We start from the raw sequence: 27,624 nt of genomic DNA on the forward strand, positions 1-27,624 counted from the left end.
TGTATGATATCACTTAAAGGTGGAATCTAAAAAATACAACAAACTAGTGAATATAACAGAAAAGAAATAGACTCACAGATGTAAGGAAGAAACTAGTGCTTACCAGTGGAAAGAAGTGAGCAGGGGCAATATAGGGGCAGAAGAATAAGAAATACAAACTAGTAAAATAAATAAGCTACAAGGATATATAGAACCACACAGAGAATATAGCCAATATTTTGTAATAACAATAAATGGAGTATAATCTTTAAAATTTGTGAGTCGCTATGTTGTACGCCTGAAATTTGTATGGTACATCCACCATAACTCAATAAAAAACAAGAAAAATTTGTAATAAAAAATTTTAATTAAACTGAAAACGAAAAAAGTGATATATGTATCATCATATATATATGATGAACTATTATTCATCCATTAAAAAAGAAGGAAAAACTAGCATTTGTGACAATATGGAGGAACCTGAGGGCATTGTGCTAAGTGAATAAGCCAGATGAAGACAAATGTTATATGGAATCACTAATATGCAAAATCTCTTTTTTTAAAGAAAAGAAAAATTTGAACTCCGAAACACATAGTAGAATGACAGTTATATCATGTTTTGTAATCTGCTTTGGGCTTCCCTCATAGCTCAGGTGGTAAAGAATCCACCTGCAATGCAGGAGACCCCAGTTGAATTCCTGGGTTGAGAAGATCCCCTGGAGAAGAGATAGGCTACCCACTCCAGTATTCTTGGGCTTCCCTGGTGGCTCGGATGGTAAAGAATCTGCCTGCATTGCAGGAGACCCCAGTTCGATTCGTGGGTTGGGAAGATCCCCTGGAGAAGGGAAAGGCTACCCACTCCAGTATCCTGGCCTGGAGAATTCCCTGGGGGTCACAAAGAGTCAGACACGACTGAGCAACTTTCACTTCACTTTTGCTCACTTAATGATGTATTTGATATTTTTCTATGTTAATAAACATAGATGAACGTCATCATTTTAAAAGACTGGTTAGTATTCCATGCTAGGGATACTGCAGTACCCTTGGATTGTTAAAGATATTTTGTCTATTGAAGCCTGAGGTGTGCTCCTCACCCACTTGTGATCAGCTGGGCTGTGTCTCTCTGGGTTACTCTGATGGGGACTAGCTCCGGGATTGAAGATCAGCCTAAAAATTTAATCAGTTCTCTGAAATCCCTGGGTATATCACTGAGGTTATAGACAGGTCTGTATATTTGTGTACTGACCATTCTCAAACTTGACCAGGCATGTTATGCTTGTGTCAGAAGCCAGACTAGGAGATTGGCAGCTGTGTCTCCAAGGGAATTATAATTTAATTTTCTTTGCATCTCTGGTTATATCTCCTTTCTTATTTCAAATTATATATATATATATATATATATATATATTAGATAGAATTTATTTTTATTTGGTTATTTAATTGAGGTTTTTTTGAACTCTCATTTAAGCTCTTGGATTGAAATTTATTAATTACTATAATGGTCTAATTTATTTTTATTCACACATGTAATACAAAAAGATGTTATCATTACAAAATTTTAACCAGTACAGATATAATTAAAGTTCTTAACACTATTCTCAATCCCAGGTCTTTCTCAGAGTATGGTGGATGTCATTCCAAACCTGTTTATGGAGTTTCATTTCCCCTTTTCTCACCTATTACTGTCTTTGTCGGGGAGAGGAAGAATTAGATTTGTGAAGTAAAGTCGCTCAGTCGTGTCCAACTCTTTGCAACCCCATGGACGGTAGCCTACCAGGCTCCTCCCTCCATGGGATTCTCCAGGCAAGAGTACTAGAGTGGGTTGCCATTTCCTTCTCCAGGGGGTCTTCCAAACCCAGGGATCGAACCTGGGTTTCCCTCATTCCAGGCAGATGCTTTAACCTCTGAGCCACCAGGGAAGCCCAGGGAGAGGAAGTATTAGATTTAGCTAAGTTATAACAAAATGGATGTCTGAGGAGGCCTTACAAATAGCTGAGAAAAGAAAACAAGCAAAAGGCAAAGGGGGAAAGGAAAAATATACCCATCTGAATACAGAGTTCCAAAGAATAGCAAAGAGAGATAAGAAAGCCTTCCTCAGTGATCAATGCAAAGAAATAGAGGAAAACAATAAAATGGGAAAGACTAGAGATCTCTTCAAGAAAATTAGAGATACGAGGGGAACATTTCATGCAAAGATGGGCACAATAAGGGACAGAAATGGTATGGATCTAACAGAAGCAGAAAATATTAAGAAGAGGTAGCAAGAATACACAGAACTGTACAAAAAAGATTTTCATGACCCAGATAACCATGATGGTGTGATCACTCACCTAGAGCCAGACATCCTGGAGAGCGAAGTCAAGTGGGCCTTAGGAAGTATCACTAAGAACAAAGCTAGTGGAGGTGATGGAATTCCAGCTGAGCTATTTCAAATCCTAAATGATGATGCTGTGAAAGTGCTGCACTCAATATACCAGAAATTTGGAACCCTCAGCAGTGGCTTCAGGACTGGGAAAGGTCAATTTTCATTCCAATCCCAAAGAAAGGCAATGCCAAAGAATGTTCAAACTACCTCACAATTGTATTTATCTCACACAATAGCAAAGTAATGCTCAAAACTCTCCAAGCTAGGTTTCAACAGTACGTGAACCAAGAACCTGAGAACTTCCAGATGTTCAAGCTGGATTTAGAAAAGGCAGAGGAACCAGAGATCAAATTGCCAACAGCCGTTGGATCTTAGAAAAAGCAGGCGAACCCCAGAAAAACATTTACTTCTGCTTCATTGACTATGCTAAAGCCTTTTAACTGTGTGGATCACAACAAACTGGAAAATTCTTAAAGAGATGGGAATACCAGACCGTCTTACCTGCCTTCTGAGAAATCTGTATGCAGGTCAAGGAGCAACAATTAGAACTGAACATGGAACAACAGACTGGTTCCAAATTGGGAAAGGAGTACGTCAAGGCTGTATATTATCACCTTGCTTATTTAACTTATATATAGAGTACATCATGTGAAATGTTGGGCTGGATGAAGCACAAGCTGGAATCAAGATTGCCGGGAGAAATATCAATAACCTCAGATATACAGATGACACAACCCTAATGGCAGAAAACAGAAAGGAACTAAAGAGCCTCTTGATGAAAATGAAAGAGGAGAGTGAAAAAGCTGACTTAAAACTCAACATTCAAAAAACTAAGATCATGGCATCTGGTCCCATCACTTCATGGCAAATAGATGGGAAACAACGGAAACAGCGACACTTTATTTTCTTGGGCTCCAAGATCACTTCAGATGGTGACTGCAGCCACAAAATTAAAAGACACTTGCTCCTGGGAAGAAGTTCAGTTCAGTCGCTCAGTCGTGTCCAACTCTTTGCCATCCCATGGACTGAAGCACGCCAGGCCTCCCTGTCCAATACCAACTCCCAGAGTCCACCCAAACCCATGTCCATTGAGTCGGTGATGCCATCCAACCATCTCATCCTCTGTCATCCCCTTCTCCTCCTGCCCTCAATCTTTCACAGCATCAGGGTCTTTTCAAATGAGTCAGCTCTTCGCATCAGGTGGCCAAAGCATTGGAGTTTCAGCTTCAACATCAGTCCTTCCAATGAACACCCAGGACCGATCTCCTTTAGGATAGACTGATTGGATCTCCTTGCAATCCAAGTGAGTCTCAAGAGTCTTCTCCAACACCACAGTTCAAAAGCATCAATTCTTCAGCACTCAGCTTCCTTTATACTCCAACTCTCACATCCATACATGACCACTGGAAAAACCATAGCCTTGACTAGACAGACCTTTGTTGACAAAGTAATGTCTCTGCTTTTTAATATGCTGTCTAGGTTGGAAGAAATGCTATAACAAACCTTGACAGTATATTAAAAAGCAGAGATAATACTTTACTGATAAAGGTCCATATAATCAGAGAAAGCTATGGTTTTTCCATTAGGCATGTATGGGTGTGAGAGTTGGGCCATAAAGAAAGCTGAGTGCTTTAGAATTGATGCTTTTGAACTGTGGTGTTGGAGAAAACTCTTGAGAGTCTCTTGGACAGCAAGGATATCAAACCAGTGAGCCCTTAAGGAAATCAGTCCTGAATGTTCATTGGAAGGACTGATGCTGAAGCTGAATCTCCAATACTTTGGCCATCTGATGTGAAGAACTGACTCATTTGAAAAGACCCTGATGCTGGGAAAGATTGAAGGCGGGAGGAGACGGGGATGACAGAGGATGAGATGGTTGAATGGCATCACTGACTCAATGGACATGAGTTTGAGCAAGCTTTGGGAGTGGTGATGGACAGGGAGGCCTGGTGTGCTGCAGTCCGTGGTTGCAAAGAGTCTGACACAACTGAGTGACTGAACTGACTGAAGTTATAAATGTGGAATTTTTAGTCAATAACCTGATTTAAATTATTCATTCCAACTCCAGTTCTGGTCTACTCTAGCCCAACATGGTTTTATAAAATAAAAAATACTCTTTACATATCATGAGATTGGGTTCTTATATCCCATGTCTTCATATTTTTTAATATACTCCTTTATTTCAGTTATAAAATTCTCTAATCAATTCTTGAGAATGGCTGAATTAGAGGTAGATACTTTGAATCCTTGTATATTAGAAAATCTCTTTATTCTCATTTCCTGTTTGAGTGATTATCAGGCTGCACACAGAATGCAATGTGAATTAATTCCAAAATGTCTGAAAACAGGAAGATTTTTCGTGGGCATCCTATTGTCTAATAGGGCTCTGTGAAATATACTTTGAGAAAATTTTTTGGTTAAGATTTTGCTTCTGTAACTTGATAAGACCATTCATTTACCTGATGGGTAGCTTAGTAAAGGTGTATTTGTTTCCATTTATGCTTATGCATATACTTCACCACCATAAAATTCTTTCACTCAGATAATCCTGTTCATAGTAGAAATTAATATTGTTAGCCCTGTGATGAGTTATTATGTTATTTGTATCCTAAACCTAAGTCCTGCTCCCTCATGGTTACTTATCCTACACATTGGTCATAGTGGATGCTTGGCATTGTGTTATGTGATTTGAGTGATTGCGGGCAGGAGGAGAAGGGGACAACAGAGGATGAGATGGCTGGATGGCATCACTGACTCGATGGACGTGAATCTGAGTGAACTCCGGGAGTTGGTGATGGACAGGGAGGCCTGGCGTGCTGTGATTCATGGGGTCGCAAAGAGTCGAACACGACTGAGCGACTGAACTGAACGAGTCATTTATAAATTTGAAAACTGGAGCTCAGAGACCTCAACTGACTTGCTTAAAGTCACACAGCTGATAAATTGTAGTGCTGGGACTTGACCCCAGGCAGTGAGGAGGAAATGACAACCCACTCCAGTAATCTTGCTGGGAAAATCCCATGGAGAGAGGAGCCTGGCAGGCTACGGTCCATGGGGTCGCACAGAGTTGGACACAATTGAGCGACTGAGCACTGAGCACATAATGTTACTGTAGAACCTACAGCACTGTGCTGTATAGTGAAAACAGCTGCCCTAGGTAAAATTTCCAGAATTAAGTCACTGTCGTCACCCGAGCTCTATGTGACTAGTAAGACTCGCTACTCTTGTGTATGTTAATTATATTTCTCCATTTTTATGCCAATATATATTCATTTAAAATCACAGCCCTTTCTTGTGGTCACAAAGAGATATGCCACAACAGCAGCAATGCAAAAACCACTTTTACTATCATTGTTGGACTACTGTTACGTATATCTGGCATTTAACATAACAACTGGCAATATAATGGTACTAAGTAGTTGTTTTTTTTTTTTTTTTCATTTTTCTGGGAATGGAAGAGAACCTCTAGCACAGATCTTGCTTGTGACTTGAGTTATGAGTAATCAGAGTCTTATTCTTCCTCATCTCCAGGTCTGTGGGTTCTGGGGTGCCACAACTCAGACTTTCGAAACAGAGGCATGACAGCCTTACTGAAGGTTGATAGTTGTGACAGGAATGTTGGCGATTATTATGACACATATGAAGCTATTCCAACCTTCTTGCTGAGTGAAAACAATGTCATTGAACCCAGAAGCTTCTCCCAGAATTCAAGGTACCCTAACACTAGGCAAAAGCAATTCAAACCCACCATGACTCCAGAAAATGACATGGAGAAGATTGACCCTCAGTCTGGAGAGAAAGTGCAGCTGCTTAAAGAACAAAGTGTCTCCTCTAGTGATTTGTTGATGCTCTTGGGACAGAATCCTACTCCACACAGATTATCTTTATCTGATCTCCAAGAAGACAGAAATGAGCCTACTGATCATTTGCCTGGACCAACAGAAAGAAACAAGGGCCCATCCCCATCTGAAGTGGCACATCTTGGACCAAAGCTGCATCACAGTGGGGAAAGAGTATTTACTCAAGAGCCAGAACTGCCACTAAGATTAAATGAGAATTTGGGAACAACTATAATGGCAGAGTTGAACAAACTTAATTTAAAAATTTCAAGTTCATCAAACAATCTAATGCCTTTACCAACAATTCCATCAGACAAGTTGTCAGCAGGTACTGAAAAGACAGGTTCCTTTGGACCCCCAAATATGCCAGTTAATTTTAATAGTCAATTAGGTGCCATTGTATTTGGCAAAAATTTATCTCATGTTATTGAGTCACATATACCTTTGCGCTTGAGTAAAGAAGATAATAATTCCAAGTTGTTAGAAGCAGCTTTAATGAATAGTCAAAAAAGTTCACTGGGAGAAAACGTATTATCAATGGAGAGTGATAGGCTATTTAAAGAGGAAAGAGTTCATGGACCTGTGTCATTGAACAAAGATGATACTTTATTTAAAGTGAATATCTCTTTGGTAAAGACAGGCAAGGCACCAGCTAACTCAACAACTAATAGAAAGACTCACATTGATGACCCAACAGTATTAATTGAGAATAGTACATCAGTCTGGCAAGATATTGTATTAGACAGTAATACCAACTTTCAAGAAGTGACTTCTTTGATTCATGATGAATTGTTTATGCACAAAAATACTACATCTTTTGGACTAAGCCATATGTCAAATAAAACTACTTCATCCAAAAAAAGGGAAATGATCCATCAAGAAAAAGAAGGCCCTGAGCCACTAGATACAAAATATCCAGATACACCATTCTTCAAGACTCTGTTTTTGCCAGATTCAACAAACGTGATAAAAAGGACCCATGGCAAGAACTCCCTAAGCTCTGGGCAAAGGCCCAGTCCAAAGCAGTTAACATCATCAGTATCAGAAAACTCTGTGAAAGATCAGAATGTCTTATCAGAAAAGAATAAGGTAGTAGCAGGAGAGGATGAATTTAGCAAGGACACCAGCCTCGAAGAGATGATTTTTCCAAATAGCAAAAGCATAGTTCTTACTAACTTGGCTAATGTCCAAGAAAATGATACAGACAATCAAGAAAAAATATCCCAGGAAGAGACAGAAAGGAAAGAGACATTAATCCCCGAGACTGCAGTTTTGCCTCAGGTGTATACAGTGATTGGAACTAAGAATTTCCTGAAGAACCTCTTTTCACTAAGTACTAAGCAAAATGCCGGAGGTTTAGATGAAGAGACACATACTCTAGTACTTCAAGACAACAGGTCATTAAGTGATTCGGCAAAAAGAGCTGGGATTCATGCGGCCCATTTCTCAAAAGGAAGGGTGGAAGCAAATGTGGAAGGCTTAGGGAATCAAACAAAGCAAATGGTAGAGAGATCTCCAAGCACTACAAGACTGTCTCCTATCCCAAGTCAGCAGGATGCAGTTCCTCTGAGGAGTCATAGGTCAATTAGACCTACAGATGTGACCAAGATCCCACCCGAAGATAACTCTTCTCATCCTCCAGCATCAACCTATGGTTATAACTTGGGGGCAAGTCATTCTGGGGTCCAAGAAACCAGTCATTTCTTACTCGGAGCCAAGAAAAATAACCTTTCCTTAGCTTTGCTAACGTTGGAAGTGATTGGAAGTCAAAGAAAGAGCAGCACCCTGGGGAAACAGGCCGCAAATCCACTCATGTACAAGAAACTTGAGAACACGTTTCTGTTGAAACCAGGCTTGTCTGAAGCATCTGGGAAAGTTGTTCATCAGGAAGACTTGCCTACAAAAACTAGCAAGGTTTCTCCTGCCCACCTGGATCTCAGGGAAGAGATCTTCCTTCAGAAAACACAGGGACTTGTTAAATTGAATAAAGTCTACAGGCCTGGAAAAGTGCCATCTCTGAAATGGACAACAGAAAGCTCTGAAAAGATTCCCTCCAAGCTGCTGGGTCCCCTTGCTTGGGATAACCAATCAGCTGCCTTGATACCAAGAGAAGCCTGGAAATCCCTAGAGAGGTCACACAAACTCACATCTTTGAAGATAAAAGATATCACTTTGCCCCTAGACCCTAGTGAAAACTATTATTCAATAGCAGTAACAAATGAAGGAGAAGATAAGGCCCAAAGAGAAGCTCCCTGGCCAAAGCAAGGAGGGACTGGAAGGGTGTGCTGTCAAAATCCACCAATCTTGAAACGCCATCAAAGGGAGATAACCCTTACTACTCTTCAGCCAGAGCCGGACAAAACTGACTATGATGATACTTTGTCGATTGAAACAAAGAGAGAAGATTTTGACATTTATGGTGAAGATGAAAATCAGGACCCCCGCAGCTTTCAAAAGAGAACACGCCACTATTTTATTGCTGCAGTGGAGCGGCTCTGGGATTATGGGATGAGTAGATCCCCCCACGCACTAAGAAACAGGTATGGATCCATTGATTATTCCTTTGTGCTACTGTTGTGACCTTTGACTTGACCAGGTGCTGAAACAATAGGGAAGCCACAATCAATCTGCAGCAGTGAGACTCCAAAGACTGTTTTATAGAGGAAGCTGAGAAGCAAGTGGCAAAGTGTAGATGAAGCTGAGGAGCAAATGGGAGGTTAGGTGGTGACACTAACAATGAGGGTTACAGGATGGTAAATTCAGGTAGCATGAAAATCTTACTCTGGTGGGATGGAGAAGAAGAGGGATCTATAAAAGGGTAGAGACGTCAGAGTCAAGCAGCAGCCACGTGGAACAGGAAGGAAGTCAGCCTCACCTAATAGCTTATGAGCTGCCGGGTAAGGCTTAATCTCCTGAGTGTGCCCTGATAGACACAGCAGGAAGCATTGAAGTGTGTGGTAATGAGACTGAGGTGGCAGGGGAGGTCGTTTTCCAAAGTACTGGGGATCCAGAGGGCAAAATGGGAGAATTTCAGTGTGAAGGGAGCAGAAGGAGGTTGGGCAGGGGAGAGAACACACAGAGAAATTTGGAAGATAAACATAAGGAGAGTGAATCAGGCAACAAATATTTATTGAGCACCTGCTACATGCCAGGCACTTGCGCAGACACTAGAGAATGGCAACGCAGGAGCTTATATTCTGCTGGGAAAGTCAAAATGCAATAAAGTAGTAAAAAACTAAATAAGGGAATCTTGGTGCTGTTCAAAAGGTAGAATTGAATGATATGGTAGAGAGTGACAGGGGTTGTTACTTTCACTGTGGTGGTCAGAAACATTCTGTTTGTGGAGTTGATGCCTAAATGATGATAAGAGGTCAGCTAGGGACTTCCCTGGTAGTCCAGTGACTAAGATTCCACAGTCCCAATGCAGGGTGCCACGGTTCAATCCCTGGTCAGGGAACTAGACCACACATGCCACAAATAAAGATCCCACATGCTGCAACTAGGACCCAGTGCAGCCACATAAATTAAAAAACAAACAAACAAAAACGAGGTCTGCTAACCAAAGTTTGAGAGAAGACATTTTCAGCAGAGGGAACAGGAAATGCAAAGACCCTTCAAATGAAACAAGTTTAGCATGCTTGAGGAACAAAAAAGGACCAGCATGAGTGGAGTACAGTAAAGAAGTGTATGCAGGAGTAGGGCAGAGGTGAGTGACCACACCATCGTGGTTATCCAGGACATTACTGCCTTTTTTGTACAGTTCTTCTGTGTATTCTTGCCACTTCTTCTTAATCTCATCTGCTTCTGTTAGGTCCATACCATTTCTGTCCTTTATTGTGCCCATCTTTGCATGAAATTTTCTCTTGGTATCTCCAGTTTTCTTGATGAAATCACTAGTCTTTCCCATTCTATTGAACAGAGTGGTGAGGATGAAAGTAAAAAGAAATGTAAGGGTGTTGAGTATAATTTAAAGATAAGCAGAGAAGGCTTGCTGTTAGATTGAGGATGGGGAGGAATGGTAAGAGAAAACTGAAAAATGTTTCATTTTTCTCCTGAGCAACTAGGTGGAAGCTGGTGACATTTAATGAGATGTGGAAGCCATGATGCAGAACAGATTTATTTGAGGAGACACTCAAGGGTCTGTTTTGTACATATTTAATTTGACATGCCTACTAGAATATCCAAGTTCAGATGTTGAGTAGGCAGTTTGATATATGAGTCTTAAAACCAAAGAAGTGGTTTGTGCTAAAAGATACCAATTTGAGCATTATAATCATATTACTAACATTCAAATGAGATTTAATGGGATGATAATGGAGTAAAAGTAGCTGTAAACCATGCCTGCTTTAAGGGCTATATCATCAAAGTAATGGTAAACCAGTTAAACTTGTACTTCATTGACTTATATCCTGGTTTTTGGTCATGTGTATTGTCCATGAAATCCCTATCCTTGATCATAATTTAAGCAAGTCTTGAATTGGCAGTGCCTGCAGACATCTGGTAGAACACATAAAACCTCTCATGGAAGAAACCAAAATTCTAGGCCTCAGGTTATTTTCACAAATATTCGAGATACAATTTCCAGAACACAAAAATGCTGGGTACAAAACAAGAAAAGTAAGCAAGAGGCCACAGAAACAATAGAGAGCCAAATACAAACTCACAGACTGAAGATCTCAGAATCACCAGATACAATTAAAACACTAATGCATCATGTAGAAAGAATTGGTGAAGTAGTAGGTAAATAACAAGAAATAATATGAAATGCAGAATGCAGAGATTTTAAAATGTAATATAGAAAAGAGATAATAAAGACTATGTGTTCTAAGTCACTTTAGTCATGTCTGGCTCTTTGTGACCCCATGGACTATAGCCGGCCAAGCTCCTCTGTCCTTGGCATTCTCCAGGCAAGAATACTGGAATGGGTTGCTATGATCTCTTCCAGGGGATCGTCCCAATCCAGGGATCAAACCTGCATTATCCAGCAGTGGCCACACGACTGAAAAAGGTCAGTTTTCATTCCAATCCCAAAGAAATGCAGTGCCAAAGAATGCTCAAACTATCACACAGTTGCACTCATCTCACACACTAGCAAAGTAATGCTCAAAATTCTCCAAGACAGGCTTCAACAGTATGTGAACTGTGAACTTCCAGATGTGCAAGCTGTATTTAGAAAAGGCAAAGGAACCAGAGATCAAATAGGCAACATCTGTTGGATCATCAAAAAAGCAAGAGAGTTCCAGAAAAAATATCTACTTCTGCTTTATTGACTATGCCAAAGCCTTTGACTCTGAGGATCACCACAAACTGTGGAAAAATCTTAAAGATGTGGGAATACCAGACCACCTGACCTGCCTCTTGAGAAATCTGTATGCAGGTCAGGAGGCAACATAGAACTGGACATGGAACAACAGACTGGTTCCAAATAGGGAAAGGAGTACAGCAAGGCTGTATATTGTCACCCTGCTTATTTAACTTATATGCAGAGTACATCATGAGAAACGCTGGGCTGGATGAAGCACAAGCTGGAATCAAGATTGCCAGGAGAAATATCAATAACCTCAGATATGAAGATGACACCACCCTTATGGCAGAAGTGAAGAACTAAAGACCCTCTTGATGAAAGTGAAAGAGGAGAGTGAAAAAGTTGGCTTAAAGCTCAACATTCAGAAAACGAAGATCATGGTATCTGGTCCCATCACTTCATGGGAAATAGAAGGGGAAACAGTGGAAACAGTGTCAGAATTTTTTCTGGGCTCCAAAATCACTGCAGATGGTGACTGCAGCCATGCAATTAAAACACGTTTGCTCATTGGAAGAAAATTTATGACCAACCTAGACAGCATATTAAAAAGCAGAGACATTACTTTGCCAACAACGGTCCATCTAGTCAAGGCTATGGTTTTTCCAGTAGTCATGTATGTATGTGACAGTTGGACTATTAAGAAAGCTGAGCACTGAAGAATTGATTCTTTAGAACTGTGGTGTTGGAGAAGACACCTGAGAGTCTCTTGGACTGCAAGGAGATCCAACCAGTCCATCCTAAAGGAAATCAGTCCTGAATGTTCATTAGAAAGACTGATGTTGAAGCTGAAACTCCAATCCTTTGGCCACCTGAGGCGAAGAACTGACTCATCTGAAAAGACCCTGATGCTGGGAAAGATTGAGGGCTTGAGGAGGAGGGGACGACAGTGGATGAGATGGCTGGATGGCATCACTGACTCAACGGACATGAGTTTAAATAAACTCCAAGAGCTGGTGATGGATAGGGAGGCCTGGCATGCTGCCGTTCATGGGGTTGCAAAGAGTCAGACATGACTGAGGGACTGAACTGAACTGAATTGGCAGGCAGGTTCTTTATCACTAGTGCCACCTGGGAAGCCCAAAGATTATAGCCAACTCTATTTTCCAAAGATAGATGTGCCAAGATATCCTGTCCTACATGCTTCTTGTACAATGTGACCTTGCCATTCTCCCTTTCAAAGGGAGTCTAATTCCCCTCCTTTTGATCTGTGCTGGCAATGAATAGAATGTGACAGAAACGTGTGATCTGTAGATATAGTGGAAGTGATGCTATGTGATTTCCAAGGCTTTCTCAGAAAGTACAGATGTACCGATGTGAGAGTTGGACCATAAAGAAGGCTGAGCACCAAAGAATTGCTTTCAAATTGCAGTGGTGGAAAAGACTTTTAAGACTCCCTTGAACTGCAAGGAGATCAAACCAGGCCAATCTAAAGGATATCAACCCTAAATATTCACTGTAAGAACTTATGCTAAAGGTGAAGCTCCAATACTTTGACCACCTGATGTGAAGAGCCGACTCATTGGAAAAGACCCTGATGGGAAAGATTGAGGGCAGGAGAAGGGGGTGACAGAGGATAAGATGGGTGGATGGCATCACTGAGTCAGTGGACCTGAGTTTGAGCACACTCTGGGAGAGAGTGAAGGACGGGAAAGCCTTGTGTGCTGTAGTCCATGGGGTCACAAGAATTGGACACAACTTAGTGACTAAACAACAACAACAATCTCAGAAAGTATCATGCAGCTCACGTCTATCCCTTCAGATGCTCTCTCTGACTGAGTGTCCTGACTGAGTCCAACTTTCCAGCATTCTCCACCAAGGCAATAGACATGTGAATGAAGCCATTTTGGACCCTCCAGACTAACCCAGATGCCAGTTGAATACCACTGAGTGACATTAGACACCACGAAGAGAGAAACTATTACTTTGCCACGCCCTGCTGGAACTCCAGACTTAACAGAATTGACAAGTACAATAAAAAACAGTTGTTGTTTTAAGCCACTAAATTTTTGAGGTAGTCTGTGATACAACAACATATAATCAGAAGAAAGAGGATAGAATGTGAAGGACTAACATATTTTTAATTGAAATCCCAAAAGGAAAGAGTGATTAAAAAAGAAACAACTACCAAATTGTTCAGAAATTCCACTCCTGAATATATATCCAAAGGAAATGAAAACACAAACTCAAAAAGATACATTCACCCCAATGCTGATAGAAGCATTATTTAGAATTGCCAAGATATGGAAGCAACCTAAGTATCCATCAACAGATGATTGTAAGAAGGTATGGTATACATACACACTGGAATATTAGTCATAAAAAATAATGAAACTTTGCCATTTCCAACAACATGGATGAATCTAGAGGGCATTATGCTTATGTTATCATATGTTATCACGTACATGTGGAAGCTGACAAATAAACAAATGAATATACAAAACAAAAACAGATTCATAGATATAGAGAACAGACTTGTGGTTACCAGTGAGAAGAGGGAGAGGAGAGAAGAGGAATGTGGCTAGGGGACTGAAAGTTACAATCTACTATATATAAAAAGGATAGATTGCAAGAGTGTGTTGTACAGCACAGAGAAATACAGCCATTATCTTGTGGTAACCTTAAATGGAGTATAATCTATTAAAAAAAAAAAAACTGTTGAGTTACCATGTTATACACCTGAAACCAATATGATGTTCTAAATCAACTATACTTCAATGTTTTAAAAAATCAGATAGACTTAACTCCAACTATTTTTTTAAGTAAATGTAGATAAATTAAATGTATCAGTTAAAACATAAAAATGGGCCTTCCCTGGTGGTCCAGTGGTTAAGAATCTGCCTGCCAGTGCAAGGGACCTGAGTTTGATCCGTGGTCTGGGATGATCCCACAAGCATGAGACAACTAAGCCCGGGCTCTCGAGCCCACAAGCCGCGACTTCTGAGCCTGCATGCTGCAACTACTGAAGCCCACACACCTAGAGTCCATGCTCCACAACAAGAGAAGGCACTGAAACAAGAAGCCCACACACCTCAACGAAGACCAAGCCCAGCCTAAATTTAATTGGTTAAAAACAATTTTCAAAACAAAACAGAAAAGTGTCAGACTTCCTTAAAAATTTGTGCAAACTATATATTGTTTATAAGAGACACACTTAAAGTCTAAGGATCTAAGTTAAATAGAATTGTTGCCAAAAGATTAGTGGGTAGGGTCCAGCTGCTTGCCACTCAAAAGCCAGTAAACAGGCCAGGCTGGTGGAAAGGAAAGTTTGCTTTATTTCAGATGCTGGCAACTGGTGATGAGGAGGGTGGCAAACATCTGTTCAAAGGCCAATCCCACAACCTGCCCCCCCATGACAAGCAGGGGGTGAGACTATTTATAGACAGAGTTGGGAGGGGGGAGGTTACATGCAGAAACAGCACAGTCATCTCTAACAGTCATCTTCAATTTTTCATCAGTGGTCTGACTAGCATCATCTTCAATGTTTTAGGTACAGTTAATCTGCAGTTCTGGGCTGCACTTGTTCCCATATATTTGCAGTCAGTTCTTGGAATTGTGGCAACTCAAGTCCTGGGTACAGTCTGGTGATCATATAGTTAACTTCTCCACCTGGTGTTTTGGTATCTGTAAGAGAACTCACAGGATATGGCTCAGAATATCATCTCTAGCCCTTGAGAAAGAACTAAAGGTCCTTGACTATGCTTAATGGCTACATTATATTATTTAGTCTCCTTAGATTGTTTTCCTTTGTTTCAGCATTTCTCACTTCTCTGATTAAATTTTTCTTTGACTAAAGTTTTCCACAGGCAAAAGGCAGGCAGAAGACATGGGGGGAGGCAAGGATCATAGAGTCCTGCTTTGTTTCAATCCCCCTTTTTCTTTGATACTCCTCAATCTTGAGGAGGAACAGATACTGAACAAGAAAGGCAATAAACTTTCATTGTACCTGGACAAACATTTGAAAATTACTAGACATATTACAGTGAGTATAATAATCAAAATCCACCTTCGTACTGTTTTTTTTTTTTTGTCTTTATGATTAAAGCAGATGTATATTTAATAGGCTACAAACAGGCTTTTTTGGTTAGCCTAAAGTTCAAATTAAATCCTGTATTGGCCAGAATGACTTTTCCATACCTCAATATGTGAATATTTTTTCCATCATTTTTCCCTTTTAAGTTGTAATTCTTTCCATAGAGAGTATTGATAATCAATATATTTTTCCAACATTGCCAGAGTGGTTCATTTGCCTGCTCTGGGTCTATCCATGTCCCTTGGTACTCCTTTTTATGTATACATTTGCCTAGTTGTCCACGTTAGGGGAAAACTAATCAGGTATCATGAACAGGCTCAGAGGTTAATAGGGAAATGCTTTATAGGCCATACATTTTAGCATTCATACCCAACTGTCACACAAACATTGTACATGTGCTTTAAGTAGTACACATAAAGCCAGCAGTGCTACACATCATGAACAACTATACTCTGTGACAACTTTACCAGACAGTTTTTCCATCCTGAACACTGAGGTCAAAAGTATGATTAGAAACAAAAAAATGACTTTCCATTAAAAGTCTCTGTTACCAAAATCAGATCAATATTTCAGGAGAACTTTGCTTTCTTAAGAGAGAAAAACCAACTTCAGTCTTGCATCAGGTTACTGTTAATAAAATCCATATAACTAATTAAATTTATTCTAATCTTAATCCTGACAATGTACACAATTCTTTTTTTTTTTTCAAAATTCCTTTTTCACAAACCTTTGGTCACTTTCTAGATCCAAACAACTTTTTCCTGTATTTCCTTATCCAGAAACAAACAACTATAGGACAAAATTATTGTCATCATTTTTCCTCAACAAAAATGCCTCCATTCTTTATATCTTCTTTGTTGAGAGTGCACACCCTACTTGCTTTACATACCAAAATGTTTTGCTTATCATTTTTACAGATCACAATTTTAACCCTTGAAAATTTTAACAAAACCTAGAAACAAGTGATTGAAATGTTACACCAGCATTTTCTGATTGGAAAACTTAAGAACATATTTTATAACCTCAGAAAACACTTTTTTTTTCTTAGCATAATTTTTCTTCAGTGGTACAACATGCATGCTTAATAAACCAAAACATCTTAAGTTTCCCTCTTGGTCTTAGGAGAATACAAAAGTCGGTAATCAGTTTATAGATTATAGCCAGAATAGCGAAATTATACATTCAATTTTAAAGCTTTTTTTCCTTGTTTTCTTTGCACAATTAACCCAAGGCTGAAGATCCAGGCAAAGTGGACTGCGTTTGTCTTTTAAGGACATGATAAGCATCAACCTAAAACTTTCTCCCAGGCATATTTTTGTTTTCCCAGGGTCTGAAAAAAAGTGTTTTATCAAGTTAGCTTTCCCTAACTGCATATGCAAAAAGAAAGGGTTTTTTGAATTTCAAGAGTTTCATCTTAACCAGTTTTCTCCAGAGTCTAAAGAATACTATAGCCATACATTGTCCCCCCCAAAAAAATCATCTTTCTTTTTTTAGTCTTAAATTCACAACTAAAATTTTTCTTATTGAATTGAACCCAAATTTCCCATTCTAAATAAGACAGCAAGAATACCAATCATACAGGTGGAATACACACCCACACACCAAATGACAGATCTGTCATAAACCCTTTCTGAGGGTGTCTGGTATGAAGTCACAAACCCAACACAAACGGTCCTCAGTGGTAGTCAAATGTCAGAACCAATTGGCAAAGTACCAAAATGACACTCGGTGGTCATAAACAGTCCTCAGCAGCAGTTAGATATCAAAACCAATTAGCAAGAATGCCCAAAAGCACTTCAGGCCCACAAGCAGTCCTCACTGGCAGACAGACATCAGAACCAATTGGAAAAAATGCCCAAATAGCAGTCAGAGTTCATAAACAATCCTCAGCATCAGACACATGTAAGAACCAACTGGCAAGAATGCCCAAACAGTACCTCGTGTCCCAAACAGTTCTCAACATCAGACACACATCAGAACCAACTGGCAAGAATGCCCAAACAGCACTATTGCTCACAAACAGTCCTCATAGCAGTCAGAATCAATTGGCAAGAAGGCCCAAATAGCACTAGCACTCACAAATGGGAAGGTTGCCTGTGTGCATACTGGTGGACTTACCTGGTCTTGGAACTCATCATTTTATCCCAAGTGCAAGATTCCATTCCACCAAGAAAAGCGTAAGTTGGCAGTCAGTGCTTAGCAGGGTAGAAACAGGGAGGATCCTCAAATCAAATGACTTTGGCAACTGCTAGGAATGTCCCCCAAATCCCCTACCTGGGGCTAGCTAGCCATGAGCAGCAGGCTCATACATTGTCATAGCTATAGCTCTCCCCTGGAAGACCCAGGAACGCCAGATGCCATAAAAGTGCAGGAGCCAGCAGGAGCCAGCCATAACCAACCATAGCCAGCAGTGGCCAGCTATAACCAGCCATAGCCAGCAGTAGCCAGCCCCACTTTTGGCACCAAATCTGTTACCAAAAGGTATGTGGGTGGGGTCCAGCTGCTCACTGCTCAAAAGCCAGTAAACGGGCCAGGCTGGTGGAAAGGTGCTTTATTTCAGGTGCCGGCAACTGGGTGGGGTAAGATGGCAGACATTTGTCCAAAGGCTGACTCTCCACCCCCCAACAAGCAGAGGTGAGAGCTTTATAGACAGAGTTGGAGCGGGGCAGTCTACATGCAGAAACAGCATAGTCATCTCTAACAGTTATCTTCAGTTGGTCATTAGTGGTCTGACTAGCATCATCTTCACTGTTTTAGGTACAGTTAATATGCAGTTCTGGGATGCACTTGTTCCCACTTCCTTGTGGTCAGTTCTCAGAATTGCAGCAGCTCAAGTCTTGGGTACAGTCTGGTGATCATGTAGTTAACTTCTCCACCTGGTATTTTGGTATCTATAAGACAGCTCACAGGATATGGCTCAGAATGGTATCTATAGCACTGACAACTTGTCCAAAGGAAATAAAGGTCCTTGACTATGCTTAATAACTACATGCTCATTATTTAGTCTCCTTTGACTATTCTCCTTTGTTTCAGCATTTCTCACTTCTCAGATTAAATTTATTCTTTGACTAAAGTTTTCCACAGACAAAAGGCAAGCAGAAGACATGGTGGGGAGGGGCAAGGATTATAGAGTCCTGCTCCATTTCGGAATGTAAACTTTAAAGCAAGAGTTCTGTAGAGATAAAGAGGAAATGTTATAATAATAATAGAGCCAATTCAATAGGCAGCCATACATTACTAAGTTACTATGAACCTTATAATATGGAGAAGGAAATGGCACCCTGGAGGGGGGGAGCCTAGTGGGCTACAGTCCACAGGGTCGCAAAGAGCCAGACATGACTGAGTGACTTCACTTCACTTATAATATAGCTTTAAAATACACCAAGTAAAACTTGACAGAATTAGAGAATAGATAAATTTCCAATTGTTTTTAGAGACAGCTGATTTAAAAAGCATTGATGTCCAGATATGCAGATGACACCACCCTTATGGGAGAAAGCGAGGAAGAACTAAAGAGCCTCTTGATGAAAGCGAAAGAGGAGAGTGAAAAAGTTGGCTTAAAGCTCAACATTCAGAAAACAAAGATCATGGCATCTGGTCCCATCACTTCATGGCAAATAGATGGGGAAACAGTGTCAGACTTTATTTTGGGGGGCTCCAAAATCACCACAGATGGCGACTGCAGCCTGAAATTAAGATGCTTGCTCCTTGGAAGTAAAATTATGACCAACCTAGATGGCATATTAAAAAGCAAAGACATTACTTTACCAACAAAGGTCCATCTAGTAAAGACTATGGTTTTTCCAATAGTCATGTATGGATGTGAGAGTTGGACTATAAGGAAGAAATGAAGAACTCCAGGGTTAGTAGAAGGAAAGAAATCTTAAAAGTTAGGGCAGAAATAAATGCAAAAGAAACAAAAGAGACCATAGCAAAAATCAACAAAGCCAAAAGCTGGTTCTTTGAGAGGATAAATAAAATTGACAAACCATTAGCCAGACTCATCAAGAAACAAAGGGAGAAAAATCAAAGCAATAAAATTAGAAATGAAAATGGAAAGATCACAACAGACAACCAGAAATACAAAGGATCCTAAGAGACTACTATCAACAATTATATGCCAATAAAATGGACAACTTGGAAGAAAGGGAAAAATTCTTAGAAAAGTACAACTTTCCAAAACTGAACCAGGAAGAAATAGAAAATCTTAACAGACCCATCACAAGCACAGAAATTGAAACTGTAATCAGAAATCTTTCAACAAACAAAAGCCCAGGTCCAGACAGCTTCACAGCTGAATTCTACCAGAAACTGAGAGAAGAGCTAACACCTATCCTACTCAAGCTCTTCTAGAAAATTGCAGAGGAAAGTAAACTTCCAAAGTCATTCTATGAGGCCACCATCACACTAATACCAAAACCTGACAAAGATGCCACAAAACAAGAAAACTACAGGCCAATATCACTGATGAACATAGATGCAAAATTCCTTAACAAAATTCTAGCAAACAGAATGCAACAACATATTAAAAAGACCAAGTGGGCTTTATCCCAGGGATGCAAGGATTCTTCAATATCCACAAATCAATCAATGTAATACACCACATTAACAAATTGAAAGATTAAAACCATATGATTATCTCATTAGATGCAGAGAAAGCCTTTGACAAAATTCAACATCCATTTATGATAAAAACCCTCCAGAAAGCAGGAATAGAAGGAACATTCCTCAACATAATAAAAGCTATCTATGACAAACCCACAGCAAACATTATCCTCAATGGTGAAAAATTGAAAGCATTTCCCCTAAAGTCAGGAACAAGACAAGGGTGCCCACTCTCACCACTACTGTTCAACATAGTTTTGGAAGTTTTGGCCACAGCAATCAGAGCAGAAGAAAGAAATAAAAGGAATCCAGATTGGAAAAGAAGTAAAACTCTCATGTTTGTAGATGACATGATCCTCTACATAGAAAACCCTGAAGACTCCACCAGAAAATTACTAGAGCTAATCAATGAATAAAGAAAAGTTGCCGGGTATAAAATCAACACAGAAATCCCGAGCATTCCTATATACTAATAATGACAAAATGGAAAGAGAAATTAAGGAAACAATTCCATTCATCATTGCAATGAAAGGAATAAAATACTTAGGGATATATCTACCTAAAGAAACTAAATATAGAAAACTATAAAACACTGGTGAAAAAAATCAAAGAGGACACTAATAGATGGAGCTGCTGCTGCTGAGTCGCTTCAGTCGTGTCCGACTCTGTGCAACCACATAGACGGCAACCCACCAGGCTCCCCCATCCCTGGGATTCTCCAGGCAAGAACACTAGAGTGGGTTGCCATTTCCTTCTCCAATGCATTAAAGTGAAAGGTAAAAGTGAAGTTGCTCAGTCATGTCCGACCCTCAGCGACCCCATGGACTGCAGCCTTCCAGGCTCCTCTGTCCATGCAATTTTCCAGGCAAGAGTACTGGAGTAGGGTGCCATTGCCTTCTCCGAATAGATGGAGAAATATACCGTTTTCATGGATCAGAAGAATCAATACAGTGAAAATGAGTATACTACCCAAAGCAATCTATAGGTTCAATGCAATCCTTATCAAGCTACCAACGATATTTTTCACAGAGCTAGAACAAATAATTTCACAATTTGTATGGAAATACAAAAAACCTCGAATAGCCAAAGCAATCTTGAGAAAGAAGAATGGAACTGGAGGAAGCAACCTGCCTGACTTCAGGCTCTACTACAAAGCCACAGTCATCAAGACAGTATGGTACTGGCACAAAGACAGAAATATAGATCAATGGAACAAAATAGAAAGCCCAGAGATAAATCCATGCACCCATGGACACCTTATCTTTGACAAAGGAGGCAAGAATAAACAATGGAAAAAAGACAATCTCTTTAACAAGTGGTGCTGGGAAAACTGGTCAACCACTTGTAAAAGAATGAAACTAGAACACTTTCTAACACCATACACAGAAATAAACTCAAAATGGATCAAAGATCTAAACGCAAGACCAGAAACTATAAAACTCCTAGAGGAGAACATAGTCAAAACACTCTCCGACATAAATCACAACAGGATCCTCTATGACCCACCTCCCAGAATATTGGAAGTAAAAGCAAAAATAAACAAATGGGACCTAATTAAAATTAAAAGCTTCTGCACAACAAAGGAAACTATAAGCAAGGTGAAAAGACAGCCTTCAGAATGGGAGAAAATAATAGCAAATGAAGCAACTGACAAAGAATCTCAAAAATATACAAGCAACTCCTGCAGCTCAATTCCAGAAAAATAAACGACCCAATCAAAAAATGGGCCAAAGTACTAACCAGACATTTCTCCAAAGAAGACATACAGAAGGCTAACAAACACATGAAAAGATGCTCAACATCACTCATTATCAGAGAAATGCAAATAAAAACCACAATGAGGTACCATTTCACACCAGTCAGAATGGCTGCTATCCAAAAGTCTACAAGCAATAAATGCTGGAGAAAGTGTGGAGAAAAGGGAACCCTCTTACACTGTTGGTGGGAATGCAAACTAGTACAGCCACTATGGAGAACAGTGTGGAGATTCCTTAAGAAACTGGACATAGAAGTGCCATATGACCCAGCAATCCCACTGCTGGGCATACACAGTGAGGAAACCAGAATTGTAACAGACACCTGTACCCCAATGTTCATCGAGCACTGCTTATAATAGCCAGGACATGGAAGCAACCTAGATGTCCGTCAGCAGACGAATGGATAAGAAAGCTGTGGCACACATACACAATGGAGTATTACTCAGCCATAAAAAATACATTTGAATCAGTTCTAATGAGGTGGATGAAACTGGAGCCTATTATACAGAGTGAAGTAAGCCAGAAAGATAAATACCGATAGAGTATACCAACGCATATATATGGAATTTAGAAAGACGGTAACGATAACCCTGTATGCAAGACAGCAAAAGAGACACAAATGTATAGAACAGCCTTTTGGACTCTGTGGGAGAGGGCGAGGGTTGGATGATTTGGGAGAATGGCATTGAAACATGTATAATATCATATGTGAAACAAATCGCCAGACCAGGCTTGATGCATGATACAGGATGCCCAGGGCTAGTGCACTGGGATGACCCAGAGGGATGGTATAGGGAGGGAGGTGGGAGGGGGTTTCAGGATCGGGAACATGAGTACACCCGTGGCAGATTCATGTTGATGTATGGCAAAACCAATGCAATATTGTAAAGTAATTAGCCTCCAATTAAAATAAATAAATTTATATTAAAAAGACAGGAGAAAAAACAAAATGAAAGAAATGACGCAAAACAGAAATAAATCTCTTAACAAGTAAATAATAAATATGCAAAATAAATCATTTTATAAACGTCAAAAAAAAAAAAAACTGAGCACCAAAGAATTGATGCTTTTGAACTGTGGTGTTGGAGAAGACACCTGAGAGTCCCTTGGACTACAAGGAGATCCAACCAGTCCATCCTAAAGGAAATCAGTCCTGAATATTCATTGGAAGGACTGATGTTGAAGCTGAAACTCCAATACTTTGGCCACCTGATGTGAAGAACTGACTCATTTGAAAAGACCCCGATGCTGGGAAAGATTAAGGGCAGGAGGAGAAGGGGTTGACAGAGGATGAGATGGTTGGATGACATCACTGACTCAAAGGACATGAGTTTGAGTAAACTCCAGGAGTTGGTGATGAACAGGGAGGCCTGGCGTGCTGCAGCCCATGGGGTCACAAAGAGCCGAACACAACTGAGTGACTGAACTTAACTGATGTCCAGAACGTCAATAAAGAAGTTGACTCTTAAACAACACCAGTTTGAATGAAGAGGGTCAATTTAAACGAATCTATTTTTCGGTAGTAAATACTACAGTACTATACTGTCTGAAGTTGCTTGCATCCTTAGATACCAAGGAACCAAGGATAGAGAGGGCTAACTATAAATTATACTCAGATTAATCCCCTTGTTGGTCAAGGGTCAACTGTAGAAGATTTGAACACAATTAACAAAGCACACCCAGGGACTTCCCTGGTGGTCCAGTGGTTGACAGTCCACCTGTCAATGCCGGGGATATGGGTTCTGCCCCAGTCTGGGACAATTCCACATGCCTTGGGGCAACTAAGCCCATGCATAACAACTACTGAGCTCATGCTCTAGAACCCATGCTCTGCAACAAGAGAAGCCACTGCAATGAGAAGCCCACACACTGCAACTAGAAAGTAGCCTACATTCTCCAAAACTAAAGAAAGCACATAAGCGGCAGTGAAGACCCAGAGCAGCCAAAAATAAATAAAGTAAAAAAAAAATCACACCCAGCAAGTGCAGCTTTAACATTTTTTCAAGTTCACATGGAGTATTTAATAAAGTAGATCATATCCAACCAGTCCATTCTGAAGGAGATCAACTCCGGGATTTCTTTGGAAGGAATCATGCTAAAGCTGAAACTCCAGTACTTTGGCCACCTCATGCGAAGAGTTGACTCATTGGAAAATACTCTGATGCTGGGAGGGATTGGGGGCAGGAGGAGAAGGGGACGACAGAGCATGAGATGGCTGGATGGCATCACTGACTCGATGGACGTGAGTCTGAGTGAACTCCGGGAGTTGGTGATGGACAGGGAGGCCTGGCGTGCTGCGACTCATGGGGTCTCAAAGAGTCAGACATGACTGAGCGACTGAACTGAACTGATGCTGTGCCACAAAACAAGAAATTTAATTCATTACAAATATATGTAAGGTGTCATATATGTAAAATAGAAATAAATTACTTTATCTTGAGAAAAAGTATCTACAAAAATGTACACCAAGCATCATATTTAATGCTGATCCATTGAAAGCTTTCCTTTAGATATCAGGAACACATCACCACTTTTCATTATCATCACTTCTATTCAATACTGTACTGAACACTCAAGCAGTTAAAACATTGGAGTACTGGGGAAGTCCCTAGCCAAGACCCTCTTGAAGAAAAGGAACAAGATAGGAAGAATTGCTATATAACACATTGAGACTTATTTTAAAGCTATGGTAATGTAATAGCTGGACTATAAAGAAAACTGAGAACCAAAGAATTGATGCTTTTGAACTATGGTGTTGGAGAAAACTCTTGAGAGTCCCTTGGAATGCATGGAGATCAGATCAGTCAATCCTAAAGGAAATCACTCCTGAATATTCCTTGGAAGGACTGATGCTGAAGCTGAAGCTCCAATACTCTGGCCACCTGATGTGAAGAACTGACTCATTGGAAAAGACCCTGATGCTGGGAAAGACTGAAGGCAGGAGGAGAAGGGGATGACAAAAGATGAGATGGTTGAATGGCATCACTGACTGGATAGACATGAGTTTGAGCAAGCTCCAGGAGTTGGCAATGGACAGGGAAGCCTGGTGTGCTGCAGTCCATGGGGTCATGAAGAGTCAGACACAACTGAGCAACTGAACTGAACTGAGAGTAATAATTGGCATAGGAGTAAACAAATAAGTCAGTGAAACAGAACAGGAAATACAAAACTAGATTCACACATATATAGGCATTTGACTTATGAAAAAGGTGTCACAGAAGAACAGTTTTCAATAAATATGCTGGAAATATTTGATATACATATGGAAAAACATTAAATTGGATTCCTAATTCATACCAGGCTCAAAAATCCACTCACTGTGGGTTCCAAGTCTAAATATAAATGTAAAACCATAAACCTCTTAGAAAAAATAAGAGAATATCTCAACAATGTCAGGGTAAGAAAAGAAAGAATTGATATTAAGATACAAAAATAATTATGAAAATTTTAAATAAATTTCACTACATTAAAATTACCAACTTATGCTCATCATGAGATAACAAAAAGGGAATGGAAAATTAACCACATAAGGAAAGATGTTTGCAGCACAAAAGACCATCAAAGACTTACATCAAGAATATATAGAGTACTCCTTTGAATCAATAAGAAAAAAATCAGATTTCTCAATAGAAAAATTGGCAAAATACAGGGGAAAAAAAAAACAAGCTTGTGTAGGCATACCACAAAAGAGGAAATCCAAATGACTACTGCCCATAATAAAAGATGCTTAATTAACCTCATTATTAACCAGGAAATGCAAAACAAAACCTCATACACACTGCTATCTAACCATTAGAATGGCCCGAAATGCAAAAATACAGTCAATATCAAGTGTCTATGAAGATTTGGAGCAAATGGAAGTCTCATACATTGCTGATGAAAATAGAAAATGATACAACCACTTGGGAAAACAGTGCGGTATTATCTGCCTGGGCTTCCCAGGTGGTGCTAATGGTAAAGAACTCACCTGCCAATGCAGGAGACATAAGAGACACAGGTTCGATCCCTGGTTTGGGAAGATCCCCTGGAGGAGGAAATGACAACCCACTCCAGTATTCTTGCCTGGGAAATCCCATGGACAGAGGGGTGTGACAGGCTACAGGCCAGGGGATTGCAAAAAGAGTCAGATACGATTTGGAGACTAAACAACAACAGTATATACCAAAGCTGAACATATGCATACTCAGCAATTCCACTCCTAGATATGTGCCCAACAGAAATGCATATATATGTTTATCAAAAGACGTGTATTTGAAGATTCATAGCAGGACTATGTATAAGCACCAAAAATTACAAACAACTCCAGTGCCCATGATTGTGTTATATTTGCAGAATGGAATACTATACAACAATACACATGAACAAACTCTAGCTACAGACAATGAAGATGAATCACAACTTTAATGCTCAGTAAAAGAAGCTAGAAACTAAAGAATCTATGCAATATTATTCCATTTGCATACTTCAAAAACAGGCAAAAATAAACTATATGCTTTAGATATGTAGACATAATTGGTACAATTATGAACAAAATGAAATAAATATGTATAAACATCAGAATGGGGTTTACTTTAGTGGAAACAGAAAGGATGTGATTGGAAAGGCAGATAACAGTGAGACTTCTGGGCTTCTGGCAAAGTTCTTGATCTTGGTAGTGGTTGCATTTTTGAACCAAAAGCATTTATGTTTCATGCATTTTAAGTTCACAATTTTAACAGAATTTTAAAAAAGTAAAAAGAAGTGGCCCAAGGACTGAACACTGAGGCTCTCATATTTAGAATATGTTTATAAACCCTACATCCATTCAACATTCAACATATATTTTCTGAACACCTACTATATGCCAGGCACGTGTTCCAGCAGCTGAGAGTACAGCAGTGGACAAAACAGACAAACCCCCCTGCTTTCATGGATCTCACATACTAGAGAAGCCTGAAGAGTATGTCAAGGGGGACAGAGTGATCAACTACAGAACATGTTACTTAGATGTCGAGTAAGACAAGGACATAACAAAACTGACTACTTTGATAAGCCACTTGCATGTGTAAGGGCTTCCATGGTGGCTCAGACAGTAAAGAACCACTTGCAATGCAGGTGACCCAGGTTCAGGAAGATACCCTGGAAAAGAAAATGGCAACCCACACCATTATTCTTGCCTGGAGAATTCCATGGACAGAGGAGACTGGGCATGCTACAGTCCCTGGAATTGCAAAGTGTCAGACCAGAGACGACTGAGTGACTAACACATATTGCATGATTTGGGTATTACCTAAATATGGATGATCTTCATCCAGACCCCTTTTCTGGACTCCTGATCTCTGTGAATTTGCCAGTATAAATCATATGTATCCAAACTGTATACCACAACCTACTCCTCTAGGGTTCTCCAGCTAAATGAATTGCATCACCATCCATTCATTTGCCCAAATTAGAAACCTAGAAGTTATCTTTAATCCCTCTTTATCCCTTCACCTCCCCATGACACTTTCAATTCATCATCAGTTCAGTTCAGTTCAGTTCATTCGCTCAGTCAGGTCTGAATCTTTGTGACCCCATGAATCACAGCATGCCAGGCCTCCATGTCCATCACCAACTCCCAGAGTTCACTCAAACTCATATCCATCAAGTCGGTGATGCCATCCAGCCATCTCATCCTCTGTCGTCCCCTTCTCCTCCTGCCCTCAATCCCTCCCAGCATCAGGGTCTTTTCCAATGAGTCAACTCTCTGCATGAGGTGGCCAAAC

General features: G+C 40.1%; 1 protein-coding gene across 1 annotated transcript in view; it reads left to right on the top strand.

Annotated features, from left to right (window-relative positions):
* Positions 1–27,624, top strand: part of F8 (coagulation factor VIII) — a 142,388-nt gene that overhangs the window by 77,249 nt on the left and 37,515 nt on the right. Inside the window, exon 14 of the mRNA XM_040265450.1 lies at positions 5,876–8,723. Coding sequence (XP_040121384.1) covers positions 5,876–8,723 — 2,848 coding nt within the window. The remainder of the gene's footprint in view (positions 1–5,875; positions 8,724–27,624) is intronic.

The sequence above is a fragment of the Oryx dammah genome, unplaced genomic scaffold (genome assembly GCF_014754425.2).
Source record: "Oryx dammah isolate SB20612 unplaced genomic scaffold, SCBI_Odam_1.1 HiC_scaffold_23, whole genome shotgun sequence".
Classification (NCBI taxonomy): Eukaryota; Metazoa; Chordata; class Mammalia; order Artiodactyla; family Bovidae; genus Oryx; species Oryx dammah.